This window comes from Leucoraja erinacea, chromosome 27 (assembly GCF_028641065.1).
Source record: "Leucoraja erinacea ecotype New England chromosome 27, Leri_hhj_1, whole genome shotgun sequence".
NCBI lineage: Eukaryota > Metazoa > Chordata > Chondrichthyes > Rajiformes > Rajidae > Leucoraja > Leucoraja erinaceus.
In genome coordinates this window covers 11,225,928-11,253,580 of record NC_073403.1, presented here as the reverse complement: position 1 = coordinate 11,253,580, position 27,653 = coordinate 11,225,928, and the positions used below count along the sequence as shown (strand labels likewise).

Below are 27,653 nucleotides of genomic sequence, written 5' to 3'. Positions count from 1 at the left end.
TGTTCCTCCCTCTTTCCATCTTTCTCTTCCCCCCCCCCACCCCACTAATCAATCTGAAGAATCCCGACCTAAACTTCACCTACCCATTCCCTCTAAAGATGCTGCCTATCCCGCCAAGTTCCTCCAGTACTTAGTGTTCTCTTTACGATTCCAGCATCTGCAGTTCATTGTTCATAAGTTCTTAAGTTAATGGGTGATAGGAGCAGAATTAGGCCATTTGACCCATTAAGTCCACTCTGCAATTCTATCATGGTTGATCTACCTTTCCTTCTCAACCCCAATCTTCTGCCTTCTCCCCATCATCCCTGACACCCATACCAATCAAGAAGATGGGTTTCGGCCCGAAACGTTACCCATTTCCTTCCCTCCATAGATGCTGCTGCACCCGCTGAGTTTCTCCAACATTTTTGTGTACCTTCGATTTTCCAGCATCTGCAGTTCCTTCTTAAACACAGGAATCTATCAATCTCTGCCTTAAAAATATCCATTGACTTGGCCTCCACAGCCTGCTGTAGCAATGAATTCCAGATTCCCAACCCTCTGGCCAAAGAAATTCCTCATCATTTCCTTCACGGGAATAAAAGGGACGTCCTTTTATTCTGAGGCTATGGCCTCCGGTCCTAGACTCTCCTACTCATGGTAACATCCTCTCCACATCCACTCTACCCTGGACTTGTGTCTCTGTAGCCACATAAACTATGCTACCATTATTCAATATTACACAGCTCTTCAAAATATCAGTCAACAAAGCCCAGTATTCTTTTCCACACACAAAACCAAATCTACCAAACAGTGACATTTACAGAAGCTAGAAAAAAGCAAAATAATAAAAGAATCAAGGTTATCGCACATAAAGAAAGAGCCTTGCATGTTCTGCAACACTGACAAAAATCAGGTGAGCAAATGGTTCCTTTCCGCACATCAAATTAAAAGGAGCATAGTCCTGCAACAAGGATGTACTTGGTGCAACGGACAATTATTCATCTTGGAAAAAACGCAAGGAATGAATGATTTATGCAGTTACATAAACTCAAATCACTTTAAAATATAAAAACATCCACCTACAACCTTATTTTAATATTCAAAATGCCATCTGCAAAAGCACTGCAATTATCTTTGATATGCATTTGCACAGAAATACCTACTTTTATTCAGTAAATCTCTGCAAATCTCAAGTCTGCAGAACATAATGTAAATGTGCATGCATTACATCTCTTTTGCTCATAAAAAGAAAAAAAAATCAAGTTACATCATACAGAGCCTTTTGAAGAGATGCTATGGTTGCCATTGGATCGTATCACAAAAACATTGTTCTCAGAATATTAACATTGTCTGCACCATAAATTTAAAATCTGAAGTCTTCATGAATAATTCCGTATTTCCAGTACAATTAATGGATCAGTTACAGCTCATAATCATGGACAAGCAATACCTTTGTGGACTACCAGATGAACTAATTAATGGATAGCAATACTGTTGTTACTCTGCAAATTTTGTTTCTTCACCCAAGCAACCCACCTGATAATACGTAAGAATATGGGTACTTTGGAAAATGGCTGATGGTGCTTTGGAAAATAGGGGACAGTGCCTGTGAGCAAGGTCGAGCTGGCGGAGGTGACAAAACACCAGGTGCAAAAGGTCCAGGTGACCTAGCTGGTGCCCTCGAGAATGGATTTCTGGAGAAACTCCAAGTAGCTTCTGCTTTTGTGAGTCTAGGTTTCTGTAAGTCTAGGTTGCTGCAAGAGACTCCAGGTGGTTTCTGTTCTTGAGGTTCCTCTGATGCCATTAAGTCTAGTTGAACAGATGCTGAACCCAAGCCTGTGATTGGATAGAGGATTATTTGTTTACACTTAGTATCTGGGTGCCTAAAGGTGTTTGTATACATTGTTTGTAATTTAGCATAGTTAGTGCTTCTTAAAGTGTTTTATTATCTGTAATAAGTGATTGGCAGGTAGGGGTGGCCTCCCCATCGTACTTTCATGCTATTAGTGTCCTCGCCTGCGTTTAGGGGTATAAAAGTGTATGTAATTCGTTTGGGTGTATCGGGTGTCTTTCTTCTGTTCTGTTTACACGAGGCTACTGTTGGCTTGGGTGAATGGATCTGAGACCGTCCCTGCAGAGACCGCAAATAAAGAAGTGTTTGGGCTTCACTGTTCTACTCCGTTTCTTTTACTGAACTAGGGGTAAGATTAGATCCGGGCATTCACACACCAACCCAACATATACTAATAAAAATCCTTCCCCAAGTTATGACAGGGTTCTGTTTCTGTGAATTGTTTGTAAAGTGAACAGTTCATAAAATATATCCGCAACCCTACAACAGCCGGCCAATCTATTCCACTAGTCTCCTGAAAATTGTTTTTTGTCAAGAGTGTATAAATAAAGCTGGGGAGGGTCTGTAGGATTTTTCAAAAGCAGGGGGGGGGGGGGGGGGTCTGTATGATTTAAATATTCATTATTAAATGACATAAGAATATAGCTTTGGCGTCTTGTGAACATAATTGCCAGATTAGGCCCAATGAAAATTGAGTCAATGTACAAAGTAAGCTGCATTTTGGAAGGGGCTAAATTGGAGTAAATTAGTTGTGCCACATCTATGTTTTACTGTTGTATCTCTGGTTTACACAGGTACATTACATTCAGCAAAATATATTTAATTTTATTACTTTAGGAAAATATATGCCAGTGTGTGTTAAATTTGAGTATTTCCTCACTATTTTAGTTGTGTGACACCAAATAGTTATGTTAAACTTCAAGGTAGAACAAGTTTCTTACTCAACAGCTGGATGCAAATTTAAGAAACACATAGCAGATGTGCAGACATTAACCTGGATATCATCATTCATCATAAAATCTGCTATTTTGAGAGCAAAATTGCAAATTAATTCACAGACCTGGGTATAGCAATTTCAGACTGGAAGCCTGCAATGAAGTGGATGATGCATTGTCAGTGTTAATTGCAAACCTCACTCCTGCAGCTACATCCCAAACCAAAGTCATCAGTTGAAATTTGACCCTGTGAATATACATCTTTTCAACCATTAAAATGAAGATCACGAGAAATGTGATACCCGATACTGAAGTTATAATCCAATTCTCATATGGTCAACAAAAATAGTTCATATACTTGCAGAAAACAATACGAAGAAAAGGGAAAAATTCAAGTAAATTATTTAATCAACTAAATGACCACCCATCTTGTCAATGTACAGTCCCTCGGCTCTCCTACTGTTAGTTAATATTGCGCAGCAGAAAGGTGGTAAACCAAATGAGTGTTGTCATAGTCATGCCTAGCAGCAACAAAGGCATTGTATTAGAGATGCCTTGAGACAAGTCGGAATCAGACATTATGAAAATAGAAAAAAGAACCTTGGAGAAGCAAATGCAAGCTTAAAGCTCAAGAGTTAAAAAAAATACCAGCAAGTTGCAATTGTACTAATTCAGCTTGCAGTGGTTGCTAGGAAACAGAGTTGATTGTAAGTGGGCGAGATTACAATAAAGGTCTCAATGAGAATATGAGGTAAACAGACTGAAATGATGCATTAACTGCTATGGTTGAATAAAACCCAGTTCACAGCATAGTAGGGGGGGGGAGGGAGGGCGTAACTTTTAAATCTCTCCCTGCACGGGAGACCCAACCTTTTCTTTGTCGGGTCTCTGTTGTCGTTGGGGCTGCAAGTGGAGCGGCCTCCAACAGGAAGACCGGGGGCTCTGGTCACCTCACTCACTCACCTCTACTCAGGTGAGTGAGTGAGGTCAGGGGGGGAGGGGGGAGGGGGAGGGGGGGGGGGGGGGTGCACAGCAATGTGATGGATGTTTATGTAAATTAGGTTGTCTCAGGTTTATTTGTTTGTAATGTATGGCTGCATAAACGTCATTTCGTTTGGACCTCAAGGGGTCCAAATGACAAATAAATTGAATCTTGAATCTTGAAGTAGGAATCAAATCTATTGAACCAAGAACCACCCATCATTTGAGAACATAAAAAGTGTAGGAATAAGCCAAACATCTTCTCAAGCTGCCTCGCTGCCTCCACTGTTCACTTGGTTGATCTGATTATTGGTCCAATCACCATAAACCTCAGATACATCAATACCAAAGGCTTACCACAATCTCAAAAATATTTAATGACCACAACCTCAGTTTGAGGTTGAGAACAGCAAAGATTCACTTAAAACATAACATCTTTCCCACTTCACACTTGCATCATCATTCTGAACTTATTACCTCACCAGAGAAAACACCCTCACAGCATCTACCCTCTCAAGTGTCCTTAGAAATGTGTATGCTCCAAAGAGATCACCTCTCACTCTTCAAACCTTGAAAACCCAGACCTAACTTAAATTTTCTTAATAGTATAAAATATTCATACCAAAAAACAAAATAATTTGTGCTGCTTCCAAGGCACGTAAATTCTTTAAGGAAGATCACAATGATTGAACAGATTACTCCAAGTGTAACAATTGCCATAACCCTGTATAACAGCAGCAAGCTTTGCCTTTTACACTACTTCCACCTTGTAAGAAAGGGCAGAAATTCCATGTCCTCCTAATTACTTATTGAACCTGCATTCAAATTGTATTCCTGACACAAGGTCATTCGGATCTCTGAACATCGGCTTTCATTAATCTAATGCTACTAAATAATATACTGCTCTTCTACTCTCAAAATGAATAACATTAAAATGGCTACTTTAAACCATAGGCCTTTGCATTCTTTTTGATCTTTTATGTCCCTTCAACTTATTTTTCCACTATACCAGCACCAAACTTGGATACAATGTGCAGTACTTTGTCTCCTCCATCCAAGTTACTAACGTATGCTATAGAAAGCCGAGGCCCCAGCACCAATCGCTGTGGAATTAAATCAATTACAATTAACCAGTCTGAAAATGACCCATATATCTCCACAATTCTTTCTCAGTAAATCAATCCATTTTCATTGCAATTACCTCAATTCAACAAGCCACTCACTATCTTTCAGTCAGAGCTTAACAGACAGAAACAGACCCTTCAGCACACTTGCCACGTACGTGTCTCTCCAAACCTTTCCTATCCATGTACCCATTCAGGAGTCTTTTTAATGTTGTGATTATATCCACCACTGCCACTTAATCTGGCAGCTTGTTCTATGTACCCACTATGTGAATACATTACTGCTCAGGTCCCATTTAAATCTTTCAACACTGATCTTAAACATATGTCCTCAAGTTTTAGACTATTGGGCAATACATATTTTCTGTGCTCATGATTTTATATAGCACTGTAAGGTCAGCCCTCAGCCTACACTCGTGACACAGCCTTTCTTAAACTCAAACTCTCTTGATCCAGTTACATCCTTGTAAATTGGTCTTGCACCTTTCCAGTTTAATGACACTCTTCCTATAGCAGGACAGTCAAAACTGTAACAGTACTCCCAGTGGTCTTACCTACGTCTTGTACAGCTGTAACATGGCATCCCAACTCTTGCACATCTGACTCTTGAATGCAAACATGCCAAGCGCCTTCATCATCCCTTTGTCTAGCTGAATCAGCTTTTACAACTGTGTACTGTGTACCTGCACCCCGATGACTCTGTTCTACAACACTCTGCAGAGTAACAACATTTGCTACACGTTTGTTTTATTGGTTTGTTTTTATGGACATCTTCAACTTCTCATTACCAAGTTCTGAGGTCCCCATCTACTTTATGGGCATCAGTACCAAAGAAGAGCAAGATGACATGTCTACCAAGCGGTGGCAATAATGTCCGTGGTGGTGAAGCACTTTGAGAGGTCGGTTTTGATAACTATCAAGTCCTGCGTTAGTAAGGACCTAGACCCTCTACAATTCACTTACCGCCATAACCGATCAAGACGGGAAGTAATCTCGTTGGTTCTCCACTCTGCACTGGATCACATGAACAATAGGAACATATACTTCAGGCTCCTGTTTTTCGACTACGGTAGAGCATTAACACCATTATCCTCTCTAAATCTATCATCACACGCGGGGAACTAGGACTCGTCCCTATGCAATTGGATCCTCAACTTCCTCATCGGCAGACCCCACATTCAACAACAACACCTCTTCCTAGAAAGACCAACACAGAAGCATGTCAAGGCTGTGCGCTCAGTCCCCTGCTCCACTCTCTTTAAACCCACGTGTTTGTAGCCAGATAGAGATCCAAAGCCATCTTTAAATTCAACGACAATACCATTGTGGTTGGATGAAAAATGTGTCAGAGTACAGGAGGGAGATAGATAATCTGCTTGATAATGGTGCAGAGGATCCACAAATCCCTCTTCACCGATGGGATAGCAGTGGAGAGAGTCAACAGTTTCAAGTTCCTGGGTTTGCATATCTCTGAAGATCTGTCCTGGGTCCAGTACATTGATGCAATCACAAAGAAAACTCATCAACTAATTCCACAGAAGATCAAGGAGATTCTTTCCAAGATTGTTAAACTCAGCTTTCTTTCTAATTTCAACAAAGTAAAACCTTTACTGATAGATTATGCTCAATTTTTACAATTTTTAAAATGCTACCAGGAAAATTGTCATTCAAATTAGAATGGAAGCTATAAATAGAACAATGATATCATATACAGCAGGTGACTAAAATCAACATGATCAGATTATACCTCGAGGTCTCTGGAGAAAATATAATTAATTCTGATCTATTCTGTACTTCCCTCTGTCCAGATACAGTTAACATCAGTGCATCCATGAGGGTTGGAAGCCTATACTAATTTACAGCTCATGAGAAGCTATTATGGCTGAATGTGCAACACAAATGTTGTAAAGCATGTTGAATATTAAATTTCTTGTGCCTTTTATTCCATCCATTCATGGGAAGTGTGCGGAATTAGTCCATTTAGCCGCAAATAATTACCGACAGAAGGATGAATATAACCAATATAGTATAACCACTTGGACTGCTAAATAGAAATGTACAATTATATTACTAACATTTCATTTCCCCAACTAAAATGAATCTTGTGTCTCTCTCAAGGTGCCAAACGATGAGCAAACTGCAAGATAGACACAAAATGTGGGAGTAACTCAGTGAGTAAGGCAGCATCTCTGGAGAAAATGAATAGGTGACGTTTTGGATCAGAAACCTTCTTCACTGTCTTTGACATCAGGCAGAAATGAAAGATTAAATAACACCTTTTGAGTAATGAGTTATCCTTATTCCTGGTTGGCTCATCATGCTTCAAAATAGGGATCAAATGGCTTATGTAACCTAACCAACAAATGAGAAAAACACAATCTTGTCTTTACCTTTTGCATAATGGCTGAGACAAAAAAACTAATTTATTTCACGGCAAAACAGAGTGCTGGAGGAACTCAGCAGGTCAGGAAGCATGTGGGGAGGAAATGAGCAGATGGCATGAAACACAGGCTGCACCACCTAGCTAGATGACCCAAGTTAATTTGCACTTCAACCCATCACTGCCTTGCCTTGAAACAATTAAGCCTACAAATAAAGAAAAGCAAGACCACTTGTCTTAAACAGATACGTCCAACGCACTGGAGAATCTCAGATTAATGTCTCACGTACAATTTGGGTCGCCCCATTACAGGAAAGATATGGAAACTTTGGAGAGGGTGCAGAGGTGGTTTACCAGAATGCTGCTTAGATTAGAGGATTTCAGCTACAGGGAGCACTTGAATAGACTTGGAGATAGACATAATATGCTGGAGTAACTCAACGGGTCAGGCCCTGGAGAAAAGGAATAGATGACGTTTCGGGTTGAGACTCTTCTTCAGACTGAGGCAGGATGAATCACAGAGGGGGAATAGATTTGGATTGTTTTCTCTAGAACAGAGGTTGAGGGGAGACTTGAGAGAAGTACATAGGATTATGAGTGGTATAGAGAGAGGGGTAGATAGTCAGAACCTCCCCCCCCCCCCCCCCCCCCCCCCCCCGAGTGAAGAGGATAACTATAAGGTGATCGGGGGGGGGGGGGTTTCTTTGAGATGTGCAAGGCTTTTATTTTCTACACAGAGAGTGGTGAGGGCCTGGAATGCATTGCCAGGGGTGGTGGTGGAGGCAGATACATTGGTGGTGTTTAAGAGGCTTTCGGATAGGCACAAGAAACTGCATAAATTAGAGGGATAAGGATCTTGTGCAGGCAGATGTGATCAGTTAGGCATCATATTCGGCACAAATATTGTGGGCCGAAGGGCCCGTTCCTATGTGGTATTGTTCTACGTTATATGACAGTCCAAATCTCAGACAACAACAGGATCACAGCTACAAAGTCCATTGTTAAAGGCAAATGTAGCAGATTGCAGTTGCCTAAGTTTGAAACATGGCGATGTTTTTGGAATTGACAGCACAGTGCTAATGAGCAAAAATCCAAATCAATTTCTAACATATCTGACTCTTCATGTCTCTTTCTAGAGGGGCTAGCTGCTAATATTCCTTACAAGCCCAAAGCTACTTTGACTACATCTCCTCACACAATTCCCATAAGGATGAGCGGAGGTGTAGCAACCGTTCATATGCTCATATCTAGACACAAGAGACTGCAGATGCTGGAATCTGGACCAAAGAAAAACTGTTGTAAGTCAGAAGGACATGCAGCATCACGGAGGGCGAGGCAAGGACTGGGAGATGAAGTGCCGCATTTCAGGTCAAAGCAGTCCATCAGAATAAGCATGAAAGGCAAGATATCCAGTATAAGGAAGGATGAAGCAAGGGCCAGTAGGTGTTAGGTCAACCAAGGAGGAGCAGAGGATGATCACACAAGTGATTAAACAGCTGAGAAAGGATTTGCTTCCATTCACATCCTTGGGGTCTGAAGGCAAAAAGCCAAGTGACTGGATTATCTGGAACACAGATACTTAGAACTCCAGGTAGAACTTTAGATAACACATGTTGCACATGATCACTCAAGGATTATTTCAACCCAGTTAGATAATGGCAAATGTTTTTATGTGTCCTGGATACTGTACTCACAATAGATAATTGCCTCGCATTAACATCTTAGCAAACTGTGACTGAAACACTGAGACATAGAATCAAACTGCATACAAACATTTAACAAAGATCATACATACTGGCCAGACTGGAAATCTTTTTCATTCACAACAGCACAGTTGGTCAATGACAATTCATCTGTGGGACATCGCGCTGCTTGCATAGTCTGTGGGAAATAATGGGATCCAATTAGCTATTTTTTTCAATTAGTCATTAAGTCACATAAGTCACAGGAGCACCAAGGACTCCTGGAAAGCTACATAAGTCACTGGCAGTTATACAAGTACAAAAATATTTCAGGTTCTGAAAAATTCATGGCAAATTAACGTACCTATTTATTTAAAAAAAACAGAAGTGTTTCCAGAATATCCTTCACATTAGAACTGTTTAACACGTGTACTTACACAGCACGTTATAAAGCAGATACTGAAAAAAAATGGTAGGAGGGAAAGGAAGTGTTTTTCTTGTCCTTTTACAGAATATAGCAACAGTTTACTGGCATTAAAATAGTCACTATGGTATAGTCACTAGTAATGGATGAAACGTAAAAGCCAATTTGCATGCAGCAGGCTCTCTTAATAAAATAATCTGTTTTGTGATGATGAAGATGCGAAATAAGTATTGCCAGTCATTGCAGGTCAACTGAGAAAATAGGGTGATAGCAATTGATCCCAAGCTGACAAAACAGTATATAAAAAAGACAGAAGTCAAATTCTGACATAATGAATTGCTGAAGTGGCCCACTGGCAATGTAACCAAGTCAAGTCACTTTTATTTGACAGACCAGGGCTGTCATATTAAAGATGGATGAACACTGACTGTGTGACATTTTCCCAAGGTTCCCTGGATTTCTCCCACGTGCCCAAGATGTACAGCTTGGTAAAAGTAAACCGGATATGGTCAAATCCCCCTAATGTTATGTGGTTGGAAAAGAATAGGTGGGTTATGTCGATGGGGATGCAGATGATGAGATTAATGTGGGCATTTACAGTGATGCAGATGCAAAGGCCCATAGGGTTTGTTTCCATGCTAAAGACCAGTTTCCATGATGAATGTCCGAGACTCCGTAGTCAAGAGGGATGATTTACCAGCACAAACTAACTTACAGCTAAGCAGATGGGCTCTGTAGATTTTCATTGAACTGATGCAAAACCCATATACAAGAGGGTTACAAATCAAAGTCGATGAATAGCAAAAAAGAATCTATGAGCTGAGGTGGTCGCACACAGGACCGTTATTCCCTGCAAATTAGTGACATTTGTGCAAAACAGTACATGACAACCTAATGTGTACGAAGCCTTTCTGACTGCCCATAATTAACCTATTCTCTTCCAAATGGGAGTAAATAAGATCACCCCTCATTCTCCTGCACTACAAGGAATAAAGTAGTTGAAAAGCATTAAGGTGAATAAATTCCCAGGGCCAAATGGGATCTATTCCGTTATTGGGAAAGACAAGAAAAGAAATTGCAGGAATCGTAATGCAGATCTTTGCGTCTTCTTACGTATAGCTGAGGTCCCAGAGAACTGGAGAGTAGCTATTAGAGAGGATTCTTCGGGTTCACCACACTGATCTCATGGTTCTCCATATCCTTCTCCTTTGTGAAAACAGAAGGAAAGTACAGATACTTGCTTAGTTCCTCATCTACATTACCTGACTCCAAGCATAAATTCCTTCCTTTATCCTTTAGAGGTCCTATCTTCTCCCTGGTTACCCTCGTATTTTCAGAGTAGATATAAAAAGCCTTGGGATTTTCTTTAATTTGACTAACCAGAGCCATTTCGTGGCCTGGTTGAGTTATTTCCACCTTTCTTTATATTCCTCAAAGGCCCTGCCTGATTGCATCCTCTTGCACCTTACATACATTTCCTTTTATGACCAAATTTACAACCTCTTTGCTCATCGAAGGCTCCCTTACTTTGCCATCCTGATCATCCTCTTTACTCAAACATGCCACTCCTGAACTTTGACCACCTGGTCTTTAAACAGATGTGGACTTGCACCTTCACTGCACCATTGAAAATACTGCAATATTATTCTGATTGCGAACTACCTCCAGTTCTCTTTTCTCTCTCTCCCTCCTCAAATACCAATGTTACATTCCCAACATCCAATCTTCCAAAATCATTCCAAAATGTAGGAAGCAATTGGGATTCACCTTCACCTTTTAAAAGGATACAGACTCGCAGTTCTAAAGGATGTCAGTATGTTGCCCAATTAAAAGACACAAAGCACTGGAGTAACTCAGCAGGACTGGAGAAACTCAGCTGGACTAGAGAACATGGATAAGGGTCGAGAACCAAAATAGTCCAATTAAGTTTTACTCTTTCCTTCTTCTTCTTCTCTTCTTAAACCCTTTGCTTTTTGTTTAATCTCCAGAATCTTCAAATTCAATGGGTTTTTTGAAGGAGCCTGACACAAGAAAATAGGAATCTGTGGCGGTTTCTCAGGGGTAGGCCACTCCTTGGATCATCCCCCTCGCCGATTGAGGGACATGGGCATTGGTCTGCCACGGGGTTTCCAGACCACGGGGTTTCCAGTGTGCTCTCGGTGTGTGCTTGTGGTGTTCTCTCGCTGTAGGGATTAAAAGACTACTGTTTGAACCTGCCTGGCGTCTGGCCTTTTCCAGGCCGTTACACTGGTGACCCCGACGTGATTCGAACACGCAGCCTTCTGATGGACCTTTTGATCCTTCAAATCTGCCCTGCCTTTAACATGATCATGGCAGATCTGTCCTAGGCCTCATCCCCTCTTCAATAGCAGTTCCCACTGGCCTCAATTCCCCAATCTTTCAAAACTGTATCCACTGTCACCTAAATACCCAATATCTCCTCTCTACAACCCAATGGTGTTGGGAATTCCAAAGATTCAGCATCCTCTGCAAGAAATTCCTTAACACATCAGTTCAGAATAACTGTCCCTAATCTTCTATGTCCCTTTGATATTTTCCCACTAGCAGAAATATCTTGACTTCTATCCTTTCGTTCTCAGAAAGATCTTACGTTTCGTAAGATCACCCCTCATTCTTTCAGAATTAGAAATAAAAGTGATTTCATACTTAAAGGGAGTTTTGCTCTCTCGAATTATGTATTTGAATTTGTGATTCATTCATACGTCTTGATTCATTCATGTAATTTCTAATTAGATGTAATTAATTGGCGATAAATATGTGCCACATAGTATTATTTTGTTAGAATGCAGTGGCAGCTCTGACTAACCCAGTGAGTATCGATTCTGGGATCTGACTGACACAGGGGGCAGGGTTTTCTGATTCAGCAATCTGATTGGCCACAGAGTCATAGTTTCTTACAGCGTGGAAGTAGGCCCTTAAGCCCAATTTGCCCACGCCGGCCAACATGTCCCATCTATGCCAGCCCCACCTGCCTGCATTTGGACCATTCCCTCTAAGCCGGTCTTTTTCATGTACCTGTCTAAATGACACGTCAAAATAGGGAATATATGACTAAATGTCAAAAGAGGCAATACAGTATAATTCATAGGACCATTCACAAAGCGGTACATCAGGGTGCTTAACCAGAAGATCACTGGTCAGGACAAAGTGCACTCCATCCAAGCTAGGTCAGTTACCAATTTAAGCAATCCCTCAAATATTTCTTGCACACCTTTTTAAAATGTCACACTAAGAGTTCAAGCTACAACCAATGATTTATTTTAGCAACAGACAATCCCAAGGAATGAATAAACCATAATTGTCACATCAGGGGTCTAGACAGATTGTTGTGACAAATACTTCTCCCGTGAGGGCACCCAATTGTTCTAGTTTAGTGATACAGCACAGAAACAGGCCCTTCGGCACACCATGTCTGCACCGACCAGTGATCCCTGCACATTAACACTATCCTACACACACTAGGGACAATTTACATTTATACCAAGCCAATTAACCTACAAACCTGTACGATTTTGGAGTGTGGGAGATCACGGGGAAAACGTACAAACTCCGTTTAGACAAGCACCCGTAGTCGTGATCGAACCCGGGTCTCTGGCGCTGTAAAGCCGCAACTCTGCCGCTGCGCCATCGTAGAAATATTTTGTTGCAAATGTATGAAACTTCTGGTGCTAGATTAAATCAAGGCTCAAGTTTAAAACTGACTTGTACCTGCCAACCACATACTAAGTACAGCATCCTTTCTCTCTTCACAGCTCATACCTTGTCATACTACTTTGCGCTAGAAATGTTGACAAGATATCAAGACCTATTTCGAGAACAGCGTGGAACAGAATACCAAAGTAAATACTTACAAAGGGTCTTACTTAGAGGCGGCACAGTGGAGTAGTGGGTCTCTGCTGCCTTACAGCGCCAGAGACCCAGGTTCGATCCTGATTACGGGTGCTGTCTGTATGGAGTTTGTACATTCTCCCTGTGACGCATGGATTTCCTCACGGTGCTCTCACACTTCCACAGAGAAAACCCACGCGATCACAGGGAGAACTTTCAAACACCATACAGACAGCACCCGTAGTTAGGATCGGGCCCGGGTCTTTGGCGCTGTAAGGCTCCACCTCTAAGCCACTGTGCTGCCCCAGCAAGCCAAATCATATTAGATACGAGTAGAATCAAGCCATTTCACAAGTACCACCGGTAGTGCAAAGAGAAAAATATAGTGTTACGGTGTTATTGCGTTTCAGTTACAGAGAAAGTGAAAATAAAGAAAAAATGCAATTAGCAATCAGCTAGATTGGGACTACACTCTAGCTTACAGGATGAGCATTCACACTTTTACATCTCCTGCCCAACAGGAGAGGGAAGAATGACCGGAGTAAAAATGGTCCTTAATTATGTTGTCTGGTTTCCTGAGAGCAATGTGAAATGTAGATGGAGGCGATGGGGGTCGAGTGGGGGGCAGAGGCCAGTTTATGTGATGGACTATGCAGAATCCACGACTCTCAGCAATTTCTTGAAATCTTGGGCAGAGCTGTTGCCAAACCAAGAAGTGATGCATCCCAAAAGGATGCCTTCTCCGAAGCTTCGGTAGAAGTTGGTAGGAGTCATTGAAGATGGAAAACTTCCTTAGTCTCCCAAAGAAGACGATGTCTTGGCCGTAGCTTCAATGTGGTTGGTCCAGGACAAATTGTTGGTGATATTTATGCCTAAGAAGTTCTCCACCATCTCTACATCAGCACCATTGATGTGGACTGAAGCAAGTCCCCTAAAGTCAATAACATGGACCTTTGTTGAACTGCTAATGAGAGGGGGATTGTTGCCCTGGCACCATGTTACTAAACTCTTGATCTTCTCGTTCTCCCTCTCATCATTGTCCAAGATCCAGCAAAATCCAGTGGTGTCTTTTGCCAAAGTCTTTGATGGAACACATAACAGATTATTGATAATTTCTTGATTGAATAATACTACAAACTATCTTGTGATTGAAAGATATTATCGGTTTCCTGATCCTGCAAGCAAGCAAGGCGAGTGTATTGAGGAAAACACAAATTATTCGATTACATCTGAATATGAATGGATTGTATCTTTGTTGGCATTATGGACTGCTTTTTCTTTTACACTGGTATTACTTCATTAAATTATTGATTGTTTATTATTTGATGTATTTGTGTATTGCTCTTATGAGCCTGTTAAGCTGCTGCAAGTAAAACATTCATTGTTCTGTTGTCAGTACATATGACAACTAAATATTCTTGACTCCTATTATCATAAGAATGCACTATTGCAACCAAACATAAATGGGGAATATGTAAAATGGATCACAATCTTACAAGCAGAAGGAAAAAGAAACCAAGCCACTCATTTAAAACGAGATCAGAACAAATGTCAAATTTGCAGCAAAAATGAAATGGTACCTTCAGACGTGCTAAAGAATATTAACCATAATTGGACACAAAACAGAAAATGCTACAAGATTAATGGAGGTTTTTCAGCACCTGCCAATTGGGGGTTAATAAAGGCAACAATTTTAATTTTAAAATATTCATGAGAATAATGACTAATAATTCACCATTTATCAACTGACTATTGTTCCGAGGTGACGGTTGAGCCATTAGAAAATAGTGAAGCACGAACCACATTTGTAAAATATGTAAATATTGTCACATTTTGCTAGACCGATGTCAAATTTCTCAAAATACTGGTATTAAGGACCAGTTCTCAAACAATTTACATTCTCTCCCCTTCCTCATTACAGATGCCGCAGCGTCAGCATCGAGCATTTTCTGCATCCAACATTTTGCTTTTATGCTGAATTTCAGATTCATTGTTTGTTCAATTATTTTTGAAAATGGGTAATATACAAGTTCCTATAGACAGTATTTATGCAAAATAGCACACACATGTTTACTTTAAATTTGAAAGCAGGGAGAATAAGAATGAATGAGAAGCAAAAGTATGCAACATGGTGCAAAATAATTTCTCAGTGGGTGGAAATTGATGTTCAAGAACCCTGTCTACAGACACTCATTATGTAAGTTTGCCACAAACAAAATGAGCTGAATAATGATTCTGATCCATGAGATGAAAAAATACATTCAAAAAGGTGATGAGCATTTTTGATGCACATGTAAACTTCCCTCTACCAAGTCACTCTTGGTTCATCTTTAAAACCATCTGCGGTATTTAGAAATTAAACCCTTTCATCTGATCAGTACATTACAAGGGTGTTTACACTAAACAGAATTCAAAACGTTGATCGGATTTTACTCAGAGATTAACCCCATTAAAACCAATCATCATCTCCAAAAGACCATTTTAAAGCTGCAGAAACCGTGGAGTAAAATCAATTGGTGCAATGCAACATGACACGTTTCATATAATCGTACAATTTAGATAGTTTATTTATCCCTGCCCATTCAGACCAGCTGTCAAACGCAGCAAGCATCCTGCAGCAGGGAGTGTACGTGATGCCTAGTTAGAAGGCTAAATTCTGCAGTTCCCACCCTTCCCTCCTCTAACCCAACTGTGCGCTGTGCAGTAGTGCCCAAAGATCTTAGATCTTTGGTAGTGCCGGTGACCAGGGAAGCAGGTGAGTGGGGGGATAACGAGGAAAGCATCCCTTGGGGTTGCAGTAGTGTTTGGTGCATCCACACTCAGCACCGACCTCAGCCCCGCCGGCCAGCGCCTGACTCGGGAACCTTTTTGGCTCTTTACTCTACTCAAGCAACGCCACTATACAGCCCGTCCGCCCGCCAGGGTGTCATACTCACCCGGCTTGCCATCTTGAACGCTTGAGGGGAGGGAGGGGGGACACTGCACTGCACTTCTCCTCAGTTCCTCCTCCGGCCAACGCTTCCCTTCCTCCTCACGTCGGGCCCCGGCCCCGCTTTATAAGGTCGACGCCTCACGTCAGCGCGCTCGCCGTGACCGTCACTGCGGCCCAGTTGGATGTGTTTACGTGGAGCCTGAGCCTGGCGGTGAGTGCGCGCTGCTGCATTTCCCTATCATTTATTTATTATCTCGTGTACCTCTCTAGATCTCTCCAAGCGTTATCGTCAATCATAGTCATACAGCGTAGAAACAGGCCCTTCGGCTCAACTTGCCAACATGTCCCATCTACACTCGTCTCACCGGCCTGCGTTTGGTCCATATCCCTGTAAACCTGCTCTATCCATCATGTACTTGTCCAAATATCCTTAAAAGGTGCGATAGTAACTACCTCCACCGGCAACTTGTTCAGATTCAGATTCAGATTCAAATTCAATGTAATTGTCATTGTCAGTGTACAGTACAGAGACAACGAAATGCACCTACCATACACCTACCATCCTTTGTGTGAAAAAGTTACCCTTCAGGTTCCTATTCAATCTTTCTCCCTAAACCTTAGACCTATGCCTTTTTAATCTTGATTCAGCCCAACCTGCCCGCATCGGCCAACTTGCCCCATAGACACGTCCCATCTGCCTGCGTTTGGCCCATATCCCTCTGAACCTGTACTACCCATTTTCATGGTACACAAAAATGCTGGAGAAACTCGGCGGGTGCAGCAGCATCCATGGAGCAAAGGAAATAGGTAACGTTTCGGGCCGAAACCCTTCTACCCATTTACATGTCTATCTGTTTATTAAACGTTGCGATAGTCCCTGGCTTAACTATCTCCTACTGGAGGACAGCATCAGCAGCTGATTGAAAAGCTGTTGCAGTCAATGTGGGAACTGAACCCACTGTATGGCTGCAGAATCTCTTGACAACTTTGCTAGACTCCAGCTCCTCTTCACACCAAGTGTACTTAACACCTTTAAAAGTGCAGCCTTGATAAATATCTGAAATGGGAATATTTTGTAGAGGTGGTCAATTTTTTAATCAATAAATAATTGTAAATAAGTGTCGGTAACCAAAAGGGCTCAAATTTATTTAAGATAACTAGAAACAGAAGTGTTTTGAGGTAACTTTCATGGAACAATTGGAAATCAAAAACCACTCCAGAAGCTGAAAATCTATCTATATTACTAAAAGTCTGATCTTGACCGCTTTTGGCCCACTGTGCTGCGATTTCCGAGAGAGTAGTGCCACCTACAGCCGTCATTTTTGGCCACCTCACTCAGAGCCCCCCTCCGCCTTCCGGGACTGGAGGATTTTTCCCATCAATGAAAAATCTGAGAGATATTAATTTTTTTTTTTTTAATTCCATTCCTTCTGCTGCCCCCGCTGGCGGCATGGGAGAGGGACTATAAAACCAGGAAGTGTAGTGCCTCACTCAGTCTCTGCCAGACCCAGGATGCGAGAGGGCCACGGCTCTCTGAGCTTCGAATAACATTTAACGCATGTCTACTCCACGATGAGTCCCCTCGACGCGGCTGTAAAGTGGCTGCAGCTCAATTGTTTGCCTCGCCTTTTTAACAAGTTTGTGTTCACAAAATGAATTTTGGTTGTCAGGTGGCTGCAGCCCAATTGTTTGCCTTGGCATGGCTTTTAAAATCGTTGCAGCAGTTGGAGGCCAGCCCAAGAATCCATTCGGCCCACAATGTCTATACTAGCCCACTGGAAACCAGTACCTTTGGCCCGCAACACCCATACTAGCGCAACAGACAGCCCCTCCCACTGGCGAGCAATATTGGAATTGGTGGAGAGGTGGAATTTTTTGCGTTGGAGACCAGCCCTCCCGTGTGATGCTGGGACCCAACGGGTCCCACTTAGTCTAGTCTTAAATAAAAATGGAAAATGTTGGAAAATCTCAGCAGGTCAGGCAGCATTTGTGGAATGAGGTGTGTGAAATACCTGCTTCCTTAAAAACTCTATTCCCTACACCCAATTCTTCTGCCTACGCCACATCTGTGCCCAGGATGAGGTTTTCCATACCAGGTCATGGGAGATATCCTCATTCTTTAGGGAACAGGGGTTCCTCTCTTCCATTATAGATGAGGCTCTCACTCAGGTCTCCTCGATATCCCGCAGCTCTGCTTTTACTCCCCCTCCCCCATTCATAAACAAGGACAGAGACCCCTTGTCCTCTCCTTCCACCCCATCAGCTGCATACAGCATATAATCCTCCAACATTTTCGCCACCTCCAACGGGATCCCACTACTGGCCACATCCCATCTCCACCCCTTTCTACTTTCCGCAGAGACCATTCCCTCTGCAACTCCCTAGTCAACTCGTCCCTTCCCACCCAAACCACCACCTCTCCAGGTACTTTCCCCTGCAATCGCAGGATATGCAACACCTGTCCCTTTACCTTCCCCCTTGACTCCATCCAAGGACCCCGACAGTCTTTTCAGGTGAGGCAGATGTTCACTTGCACCTCCTACAACCTCATCGTCTGTATCCGCTGTTTGAGGTTTCAACTCCTGGATATTGGCGAGACCAAGAACAGGCTCGGCGATCGTTTCGCTGAACACCTCCGTTCAGTCCGCCTTAACCTATCTGATCTGCCTGTTGATCAGCACTTTAACTCCCCCTCCCATTCCCAATCTGACCTTTCTGTCCTGGGTTGCCTCCATTGTCAGAGTGAGGCCCAGCGCAAATTGGAGGAACAGCACCTCATATTTTGCTTGGGTAGCTTACACCCCAGCGGTATAACCATTGATTTCTCTAACTTTTAAGTAGCTCTTGCTTTCCCTCTCTCTCCATCCCCTCCCTCTTCCCAGTTCTCCCACCAGTCTTACTGTCCCCGACTACATTCTATCTGTCCTACCCACTCTCCTGACATCAGTCTGAAGAAGGGTCTCAACCCGAAACGTCACCCATTCCTTCTCTCCTGAGATGCTGCCTGCCTCGCTGAGTTACTCCAGCATTTTGTGTCCTCCTTGTGTGAAATCAAAGACCTTTTGGCTTTAAGAAACAAGGAACTGCAGAAAGCTGGTTTAAAAAAGAAGGCACAAATGTTGGAGTAGCTCGGTGGGTCAGTCAGAATCTCAGGAGAACATGGGTAGGCAATGTTTAGGGTTGGGATCCTTCTTCAGACTGATTGACTGACTGAACAATTCACAACTCTTCAATCCTTTAGTCTCACATCTTATGCCTTTCATCTCTGGACTTTGCCCAACCCTCCTCATCTGTGTCAGCCTATTACCTGCCAGGCTTTGTCCTGTACCTCCTCTCTTCTACCCCCGCCCCTACAATCAGTCAGAAGAAGGGTCCTGTCCCAAAAAATATCATCTATCCATGTTCTCTTGAAATGCTACCTAACCCACTAAGCAACTCCAGAACTCCCTGTCACCCTTTGGCATTTTCTGTTCGTTTGTGAAACAAGTTGTTAGAATGTACAAAAAAGGTGACAAAAAGAGACAAACGGCAGTAAAAAACTCTTAAAGTGAAGAAGTTAAGATGGGGAAATGGATAGGGAAATAGCAGGGTAATGGAACTGATTGGTCTTTTGTTAAGAATCTTGAAATGTGATGGGTCTCCTATATTGCACTGTCTGAATTTATTTATTAAAATCTATCAATCATAATTTTAAATGCTGTTATTTATTAAATGTTTTGCCTGATTTGTTTAAAACTGTGGTCCCTACAGTTTTAATGCATCCATCACTCAAGCCACATGGAATGCCATGCTTCACCTCCATGTGCTAAAGTTGCACAAAAACTAATTGAATTGTATTCACCTAACACCAAATGAAACCAACAATTCAGGCCTCAGACCAAAAGGAAAAGTGCAAACCTTTTTTGCTGAAATATTTTATAAAAGTTTTTAACATTAAATAACCAACATTCCCATTAATCTGGAGATACAAGGAATTGCAAAAAAAATAAATTACAGAGGTGCTGGAGTAACTCAGTACATCAAGCAGCATCTTTGGAGAACATGGATAGGTGATGTTTTGTGTCAGGAAAGTTCTTCAGACCCAGATGGGTGACATTTCAGATCGGGTCCCTTCTTCAGACATAGATAGGTAATGTTTCGGGTTGGAGCCCGTCTTCGGTCAGACTAATCTTATTGATCCCTTTTGTCAGAAATGGTGATTTCAGGCTGTCCAATTTTGCCAGAATGTATAACCAAGTTGGTGGAGAAAACAAATAAATTATCATTAATTCCCATGCCTCTTAGGTGTGGCTGTAGGTTTATTATTCTCATATGTACCGAGGTACAGTAAAACGTCTTGTTTCGCATGCTTTCCAAACAGATCAGATTCCCGGGATGGCGGGACTGTTATATGCTGAGAGAATGGAGCAGCTGGGCTTGTACACTCTGGAGTTTAGAAGGATGAGAGGGCATCTTATTGAAACCCTTGTTAAGGGTTTGGACACGCTAGAGTCAGGAAACATGTTCCCGATGTTGAGTGAGTCAAGAACCAGGGGCCACAGTTTAAGAACAAGGAGTAAGCCATTTAGAACGAAGACGAGGAAACACTTTTTCTCACAGAGAGTGGTGAGTCTGTGGAATTCTCTGCCTCAGAAGGCGGTGGAGGCAGGTTCTCTGGATGCTTTCATGAGAGAGCTAGACAGGGCTCTTAAAAATAGCGGAGTCGGGGGATATGGGAGAAGGCAGGAACGCGCTACTGATTGGGGTTGATCAGCCATGATCACATGAATGGCAGCGCTGGCTCGAAGGGTCGAATGGCCTACTCCTGCACCTATTGTCTATTGCCTATTGTCTATTATATATAAATACAATCAAGTCAATCTCAAGTTTATGGTCTCGCTTATGGAAGGACCATTCAAAAGACTAAATACAGAAGGGAAGAAGCTGTTCTTGAGTGTGGTCGTGGGTGCTTTGAAGCTTTTGTATCATCTGCCAGACCAGAGCAGGGAGAAGAAAGAATTACTGGGTTGGGGCAAGTCTTCAATGATGTTGTCTGCTTTACCGAGGCAGCGTAAAATATAGATAGAGTCAATGGTGGGACGTCTGGTTTGTGTGATGGACTGGGCTACATCGACAATTCTGCAATTTCTTTCAGTTTTGGGCAGAGCTGATCACATACCAAACTGTGATGCAACCTGACACTATGCTTCCTATGGTACATCTGTAGAGGTTTGTAAGAGTCATTGAAGCCATGCCGAATTTTCTGTCTCCTCAGAAAGTAGAGATGTTGGGATGCATTCTTGGCATATGGGTGTTCCAATCTTATTAATTCCAAGTAGCATCATTACCTCCATGTTCAAAGAGAAAATGTATCCCCTTGAACCCTTCCTCATTAAATAAATCTTCCTATTTGTCAAGGAAATTGACAGACGAAAATTAAAGGCAAAATGGAGACTTTGAGAGGCTTTATTGTATGATATCATGGAGAGATGGAGGCAGTTAACTGCTCACCAGTTGTCTGGATTTGCAGCAGAATTACCCGGCAATTATACAATGCAGTAAACAACTTTTTTTTGTTAGATACAATTATACAAAAATATACTTTGTCCTTGGCTATATGTTTTCCTATCTACTACATGGGTATTAATTATATCATTAGTCATAATATACTTTTTGTTTATGTTAATCTTATTCAACATCAGATGGTTAATACAAGATAAACATAATACAAAGGCATCTTGACATTATTCAAGGACCCAAGCAGTCGTTCCAGGTGCGACAGAGGTTCACCTGTATCTCCTCCAACCTCATCTACTGCATCCGCTGCTCTAGATGTCAGCTGATCTACATCAGTGAGACTAAGCAGAGGCTGGGCGATCGTTTCGCCGAACCCCTACCTGACCTCCCGGTGGCTCAGCACTTCAACTCCCCCTCCCATTCCCAATCCGACCTCTCTGTCCTGGGCCTCCTCCATTGCCAGAGTGAGCAACACTAGAAATTGGAGGAACAGCACCTCATATTCCGTTTGGGGAGTCTGCATCCTGCGGGCATGAACATTGAATTCTCCCAATTTTGTTAGCCCTTGCTGTCTCCTCCCCTTTCTCAGCCCTCGGGCTGTCTCCTCCCATCCCCCAGCCCTCGGGCTCATCCTCCTCCTTTTTCCTTCCTTCTCCCCGCCACCCCCTATCAGTCTGAAGAAGGATTTCGGCCCGAAACTTTACATATTTCCTTCGCTCCATAGATGCTGCTGCACCCGCTGAGTTTCTCCAGCATTTTTGTGTACCTTTGACATTGTTCTATCTCATCGTTCAAGCATACCGCACCACTGCCCCCTCCTCGAGCCAATCATAAGCCCCCATTGTCTGCAACGTTTCTGCACTATTAGCGGCAGCGGACGCGGCTGGTCTACCCAACTATAGCTGTTGTGTTTTGTTCACCAACGCTACGCACCCCCAGACAATAAACACATTCTAGGAGATAACATGTCAGAATCCTGTTTTGCTCTGCAGCTGGTCAACAAGAGATGCCAATTGCACATCTGCACACCCTTTCGATGCCTTATTTAATTCCAACCATAATAAAGCATCTGGAGATTTTAATGTTTCTTCTATATTACTCCTTAATTAATCCTATGTTCTTCCTGTAAAAATCTGTACCTAATGTCACTTGCTACTGATCTTTCCAATTCTTAACTACTTGCCTTTGGCTTTCGTCCACGCATTCTGCATCAACCAAGAAACGTAATGAGACACATAACCAAAAGCTCAGGGTCACCAGTGCATACTGAACAAAAATGTTCTGCAAAGCAGTCAGCTAATCATGTCTTTTTTAATTCACCATCCTACTGTCACTCTGACCTCTCTAACTCTCTTTTCCAACAAAGCTCAATGTACTATCAAGGAACAGCGTCACAACTTGCAGTCAGGATGTTCCAGCCCTCAGGACTCAACAGTGAATTCAACAATTTCAAATAACCAGCCTTTCTAGTTTGTGTCAGATCTCAGCTAGTTCAAATAAAAAATGATGGACCTTTGAAGTTTTCTCCATTATTTTGCTGCACAGATCCTGTTGATTATTTCTAGCATTCTTTTTAATTTCAGATTTTCAACAACCTCAGTGTTTATATCTTAGATTCACCGTTGTTTTTTTTTTCTCTGTCCTCTGTTCTCATTCATCTCCTTTAATTTATATATTTTCCAGACAGGTCAGCTGCAGTTTTTATCACCCTTTCGCTACTAGCATTTATCACCCACTTTCAACCAGCACCAACTCCACTTGCATTTTTGAGTCTCTCGGCTCTGCTCTGTTAAAGATATTCCCTTTATTCGCCTTTTGACGTTCCTTGCAATGTAAAGATGTTCAATTTCTAACTTTTCCTAATTCTGGTTAAAGGTTGTACAGGGTCAGTTGTACAGGGTCTTGGTGAGACCACACCTGGAGTATTGCGTACAGTTTTGGTCTCCTAATCTGAGGAAAGACATTCTTGCCATAGAGGGAGTACAGATAATGTTCACCAGACTGATTCCTGGGATGTCAGGACTTTCATATGAAGAAAGACTGGATAGACTCGGCATGTACCCGCTAGAATTTAGAAGATTGAGGGGGGATCTTATAGAAACTTACAAAATTCTTAAGGGGTTGGACAGGCTAGATGCAGGAAGATTGTTCCCGTTGTTGGGGAAGTCCAGAACAAGGGGTCACAGTTTAAGGATAAGGGGGAAGTCTTTTAGGACCGAGATGTGAAAAACATTTTTCACACAGAAAGTGGAATTCTCTGCCACAGAAGGTAGTTGAGGCCAGTTCATTGGCTATATTTAAGAGGGAGTTAGATGTAGCCCTTGTGGCTAAGGGGCTCAGGGGGTATGGAGAGAAGGCAGGTACAGGATACTGAGTTGGATGATCAGCCATGATCATATTGAATGGCGGTGCAGGCTCGAATGGCCTACTCCTGCACCTATTTTCTATGTTTCTATGTTATCAATCTCTAAAACGAGTTCTGTTTATATCTCTTCATATGCTGCCTGACCAGCTGAGAATTTCCAACAATTTCTGTATTTTTGCTTTTCCAGGAGCACGCAGCAGGTACCAGAAACATAGTTGAAACTCTATGGTACCATGAATTGCTGGCCTCTCTCAGGATGTCAGCATTCACCCTTCTACCACTACTGGTGGCCTTACGATTGCCAGCCATCCTAGCGTAGATAGTAGTCTGAAAAAAGACCTTCTGAGCCAAAGATGCCCAAAATTGTTCTCCAACTGTGTTTACTCTTCCCTGCTGAAATTCACTATTCCTGCCATGTTCTAATCTTTGGGATTCTGCTGTGTATTAGAATGAGGATGGCCAAAGGAACACCGAAGGCAACCACTAACCAAAATCCATTGATGATTAATTAAAAAATTGGTGGTCCGCACCATGCGTACAATGATTTAGAATGTTTTTAGTATATTATTTTTTCAGCATATAGTCAACTGGAAAATATGCTGATCAATATCCAAGGGAAAGTGGGACTGATGATGTATGGGGGTTCAAGAACAGCCGAGACAGAAGGAGACTTTGTAGGTTGCTGCTTCCTCCCTCATTCATTTCCTCATCCTTCAGGTGCAACTGTTCCTCATCATGACTACCTTCTGCTTGTTTTTTCAATAGGTAATAAGAGCTGTGACCACCCCTCCATGACAGCAAGGTTGCATGGCATATAGCAGGCCACCATGTATCTTGATCGGCTCTGCTGCTCATTAACAACAGGATATCTTAAGGCTGGTCTAAGCAATATTTCTGCATGTCAGCGGTGTACAAATTTTATGTGCCAGCACATATGTCTAGTTGCACAATGAAGCCAGAACGATTACTGCTGGATCTATGGCGGATTACATTTGCACCGTCATTTTAACATAACTAAATAATCTGTGGACATAAACTTGACTGTTATCAAACAAGGACTAAAGCTGAGCAATATAATAGACATCAAAGAATATATTTGTTAAGGTAGATTTTAAGTACCATCTTAAATAATGCAATAGAGGTTGGGGAAAGGAATTCATGACTTTAGGCACTTGGTAGTTGAAGACATAGCTACCAAAAATGCAATGATTAAATGTGGAAGGAGAAGCTGCAATTAGGAGAGGCTGGAGTTTGAGATTGGAGAAGATTATAGAGATAGGAAGCAATGTTACGATGATGAAATTTGCAAACACAAGTGAGCACTTAGGTTTATTATTGTCACGTGTAAGAGACAATAATAACAACAACAGCTTTGTTTTGCATGCTATCCAATCAAATCAGATAATACTATACATAAATCCGAACTCCAGTAGGTAGACTTATTGAGGACATGGTGATGTTCAAAGTCTCCTGAGGAAGTAGAGGCGCTGGTGTGCCTTCTTGGTTGTCACTTCAATGTGGTTGGTTCACAACAGATCGTTGGTAATATTTACCTTGTCTTATGAAGAAAGACTGGATAGACTTGGTTTATACTCTCTAGAATTTAGGAGATTGAGAGGGGATCTTATAGAAACTTACAAAATTCTTAAGGGGTTGGACAGGCTAGATGCAGGAAGATTGTTCCCGATGTTGGGGAAGTCCAGGACAAGGGGTCACAGCTTAAGGATAAGGGGGGAAATCCTTTAAAACCGAGATGAGGAGAACTTTTTTCACACAGAGAGTGGTGAATCTCTGGAACTCTCTGCCACAGAGGGTAGTTGAGGCCAGTTCATTGGCTATATTTAAGAGGGAGTTAGATGTGGCCCTTGTGGCCAAGGGGATCAGAGGGTATGGAGAGAAGGCAGGTACGGGATACTGAGTTTGATGATCAGCCATGATCATATTGAATGGCGGTGCAGGCTCGAAGGGCCGAATGGCCTACTCCTGCACCTAATTTCTATGTTTCTATACTTTAAGCTTTCAACCATTTAAACTTCGGCACCATTGATGCTAATTGGGGCATAGAATCCACCATGCCTCCTGAAGTTGTTAACTAGCTCCTTTGTCTTGATGACATTGAGGGAGATTGTTGTCCTGACACCAACATACTAAGTTCTCTATCTCCTTCCTGTACTCCTCGTCATTGTTCATGATGCAGCCCGCCAAAGTCTCCTGCAAACTTGTAGATGCAGTTAGAGTCTTATTTGGCCACGCTGTTTTGAGTGCTAATTTAAAATTACATTGCTTAACCAGGATTCAGCAGGTGCAGTGAGTTTAGCATAGGAAAAAAATGAAAGAAAAAGTAGGAAAAAACAAAGATGCAACTTTAGTGCTATGGCCTGAAGTTATATATTCACTGCCTGCACACACAGAATAGCCAGATCCTAAGAGAGTAATGTGGTGGTGCTTTTCAGCCGCTAAATGAATCATCGATTTATACAGCACGAAAACCGCACCAATGGCCCATCTTGTCCTTGCCAACTAAGATCTCTATCTGTGCCAGTCCCATTTGCCTGCATTTGGCCCATATGCCTCTAAACTATTTCAATCCTTCTGGATTTTACTCTTCTTTCAAAATGCATTTTCTTTCCCCATTTGTAAGATTAGATCATATTGCACAAAATAGCAAGTCTTGATTCTGAGAAATTAGTTGTTAAAAAAGAATTGGCAACTTGGTGATATGACAGTCTGGAAAATTAGTTCATTTTGACTTTTTCATCTAATAATTCATTCAGTTTGGAATCTGGTTAAAACACTATACCAGTTATAATTTCATAAAATTAACATCTTAATAAAGCACAGCCAATTATAATAATAGTAATAAATAATAGAACATTAGAATAATAGAAAATTAGTATGTTTAAATGAAACTGGAACAATTGGATAATGTGAAATTGTAATTATGGACAGATTAAAACTCAATGTTTCACCAAATTATAAGAAAGTTGCAAATAGGAAAAATTAGATCATCTTGGAAAATGACAGCTAAAAGAATAATGTTAGTCATAAAACAACTAAAATTGTGGATGACAAAAGGTTAGGAGCTATTGATCAAGAGTACAGGTGGCCCTCTCTTGCTCCTTTTCGTTATGTCAAGCCGTTCTCCCCATCTTTGGCTATGTTCAAACCCTGCCACCTTTATCTCTGCTAATGATAATTCTGTTTCTCTCATTCAGACCTTTATTGTTTGTGTTACTTGTCCCATACTCGCTTTTTTTCTCTAACATTATTTTGACATTTATTCACTTCTATTTTACCCTATTGCCTACTGACTGAATGGGGTGGGAGATTGTAACCTTCACGTGGTCCACCCTGTTTCGACTAATGCAATCAACCTGACGTGCACAAACAAATAGATCAAGTAGAACAAGTTGACTTACAACTTTAGGCTGTGCACTCCATACGCAAGAAAAAGAAGACCGACTGAATTGCATGCTGATTGTTTTCAGCATTCCTTCCCTTAAAATACACCACTTCACCAAACTACAGCATTGTTTATATTAAATGTGGTGCTGTCTATCAAGATAGCTGATATAGATAGAGTGCAGTGGAGGTGATCATGCACCCGGTTCACTTATTTTACCAACATAGATCTTAGAATGCCTGCATCCA

The 27,653-nt window shown here is 41.9% G+C and overlaps 1 protein-coding gene across 1 annotated transcript in view; it reads right to left on the bottom strand.

Moving 5' to 3' along the window:
• LOC129710026 (vesicle-fusing ATPase-like) overlaps positions 1-16,295 on the bottom strand; it is a 186,838-nt gene extending 170,543 nt beyond the window's left edge. The window contains exons 1-2 of the mRNA XM_055656713.1: positions 16,146-16,295; positions 9,050-9,135 (exon numbers count right to left, since the gene is read on the bottom strand). Of these exons, the coding sequence (XP_055512688.1) occupies positions 9,050-9,135; positions 16,146-16,157 (98 nt within the window). The 5' untranslated portion in view covers positions 16,158-16,295. The remainder of the gene's footprint in view (positions 1-9,049; positions 9,136-16,145) is intronic.
• Positions 16,296-27,653: the final 11,358 nt, after the last annotated feature.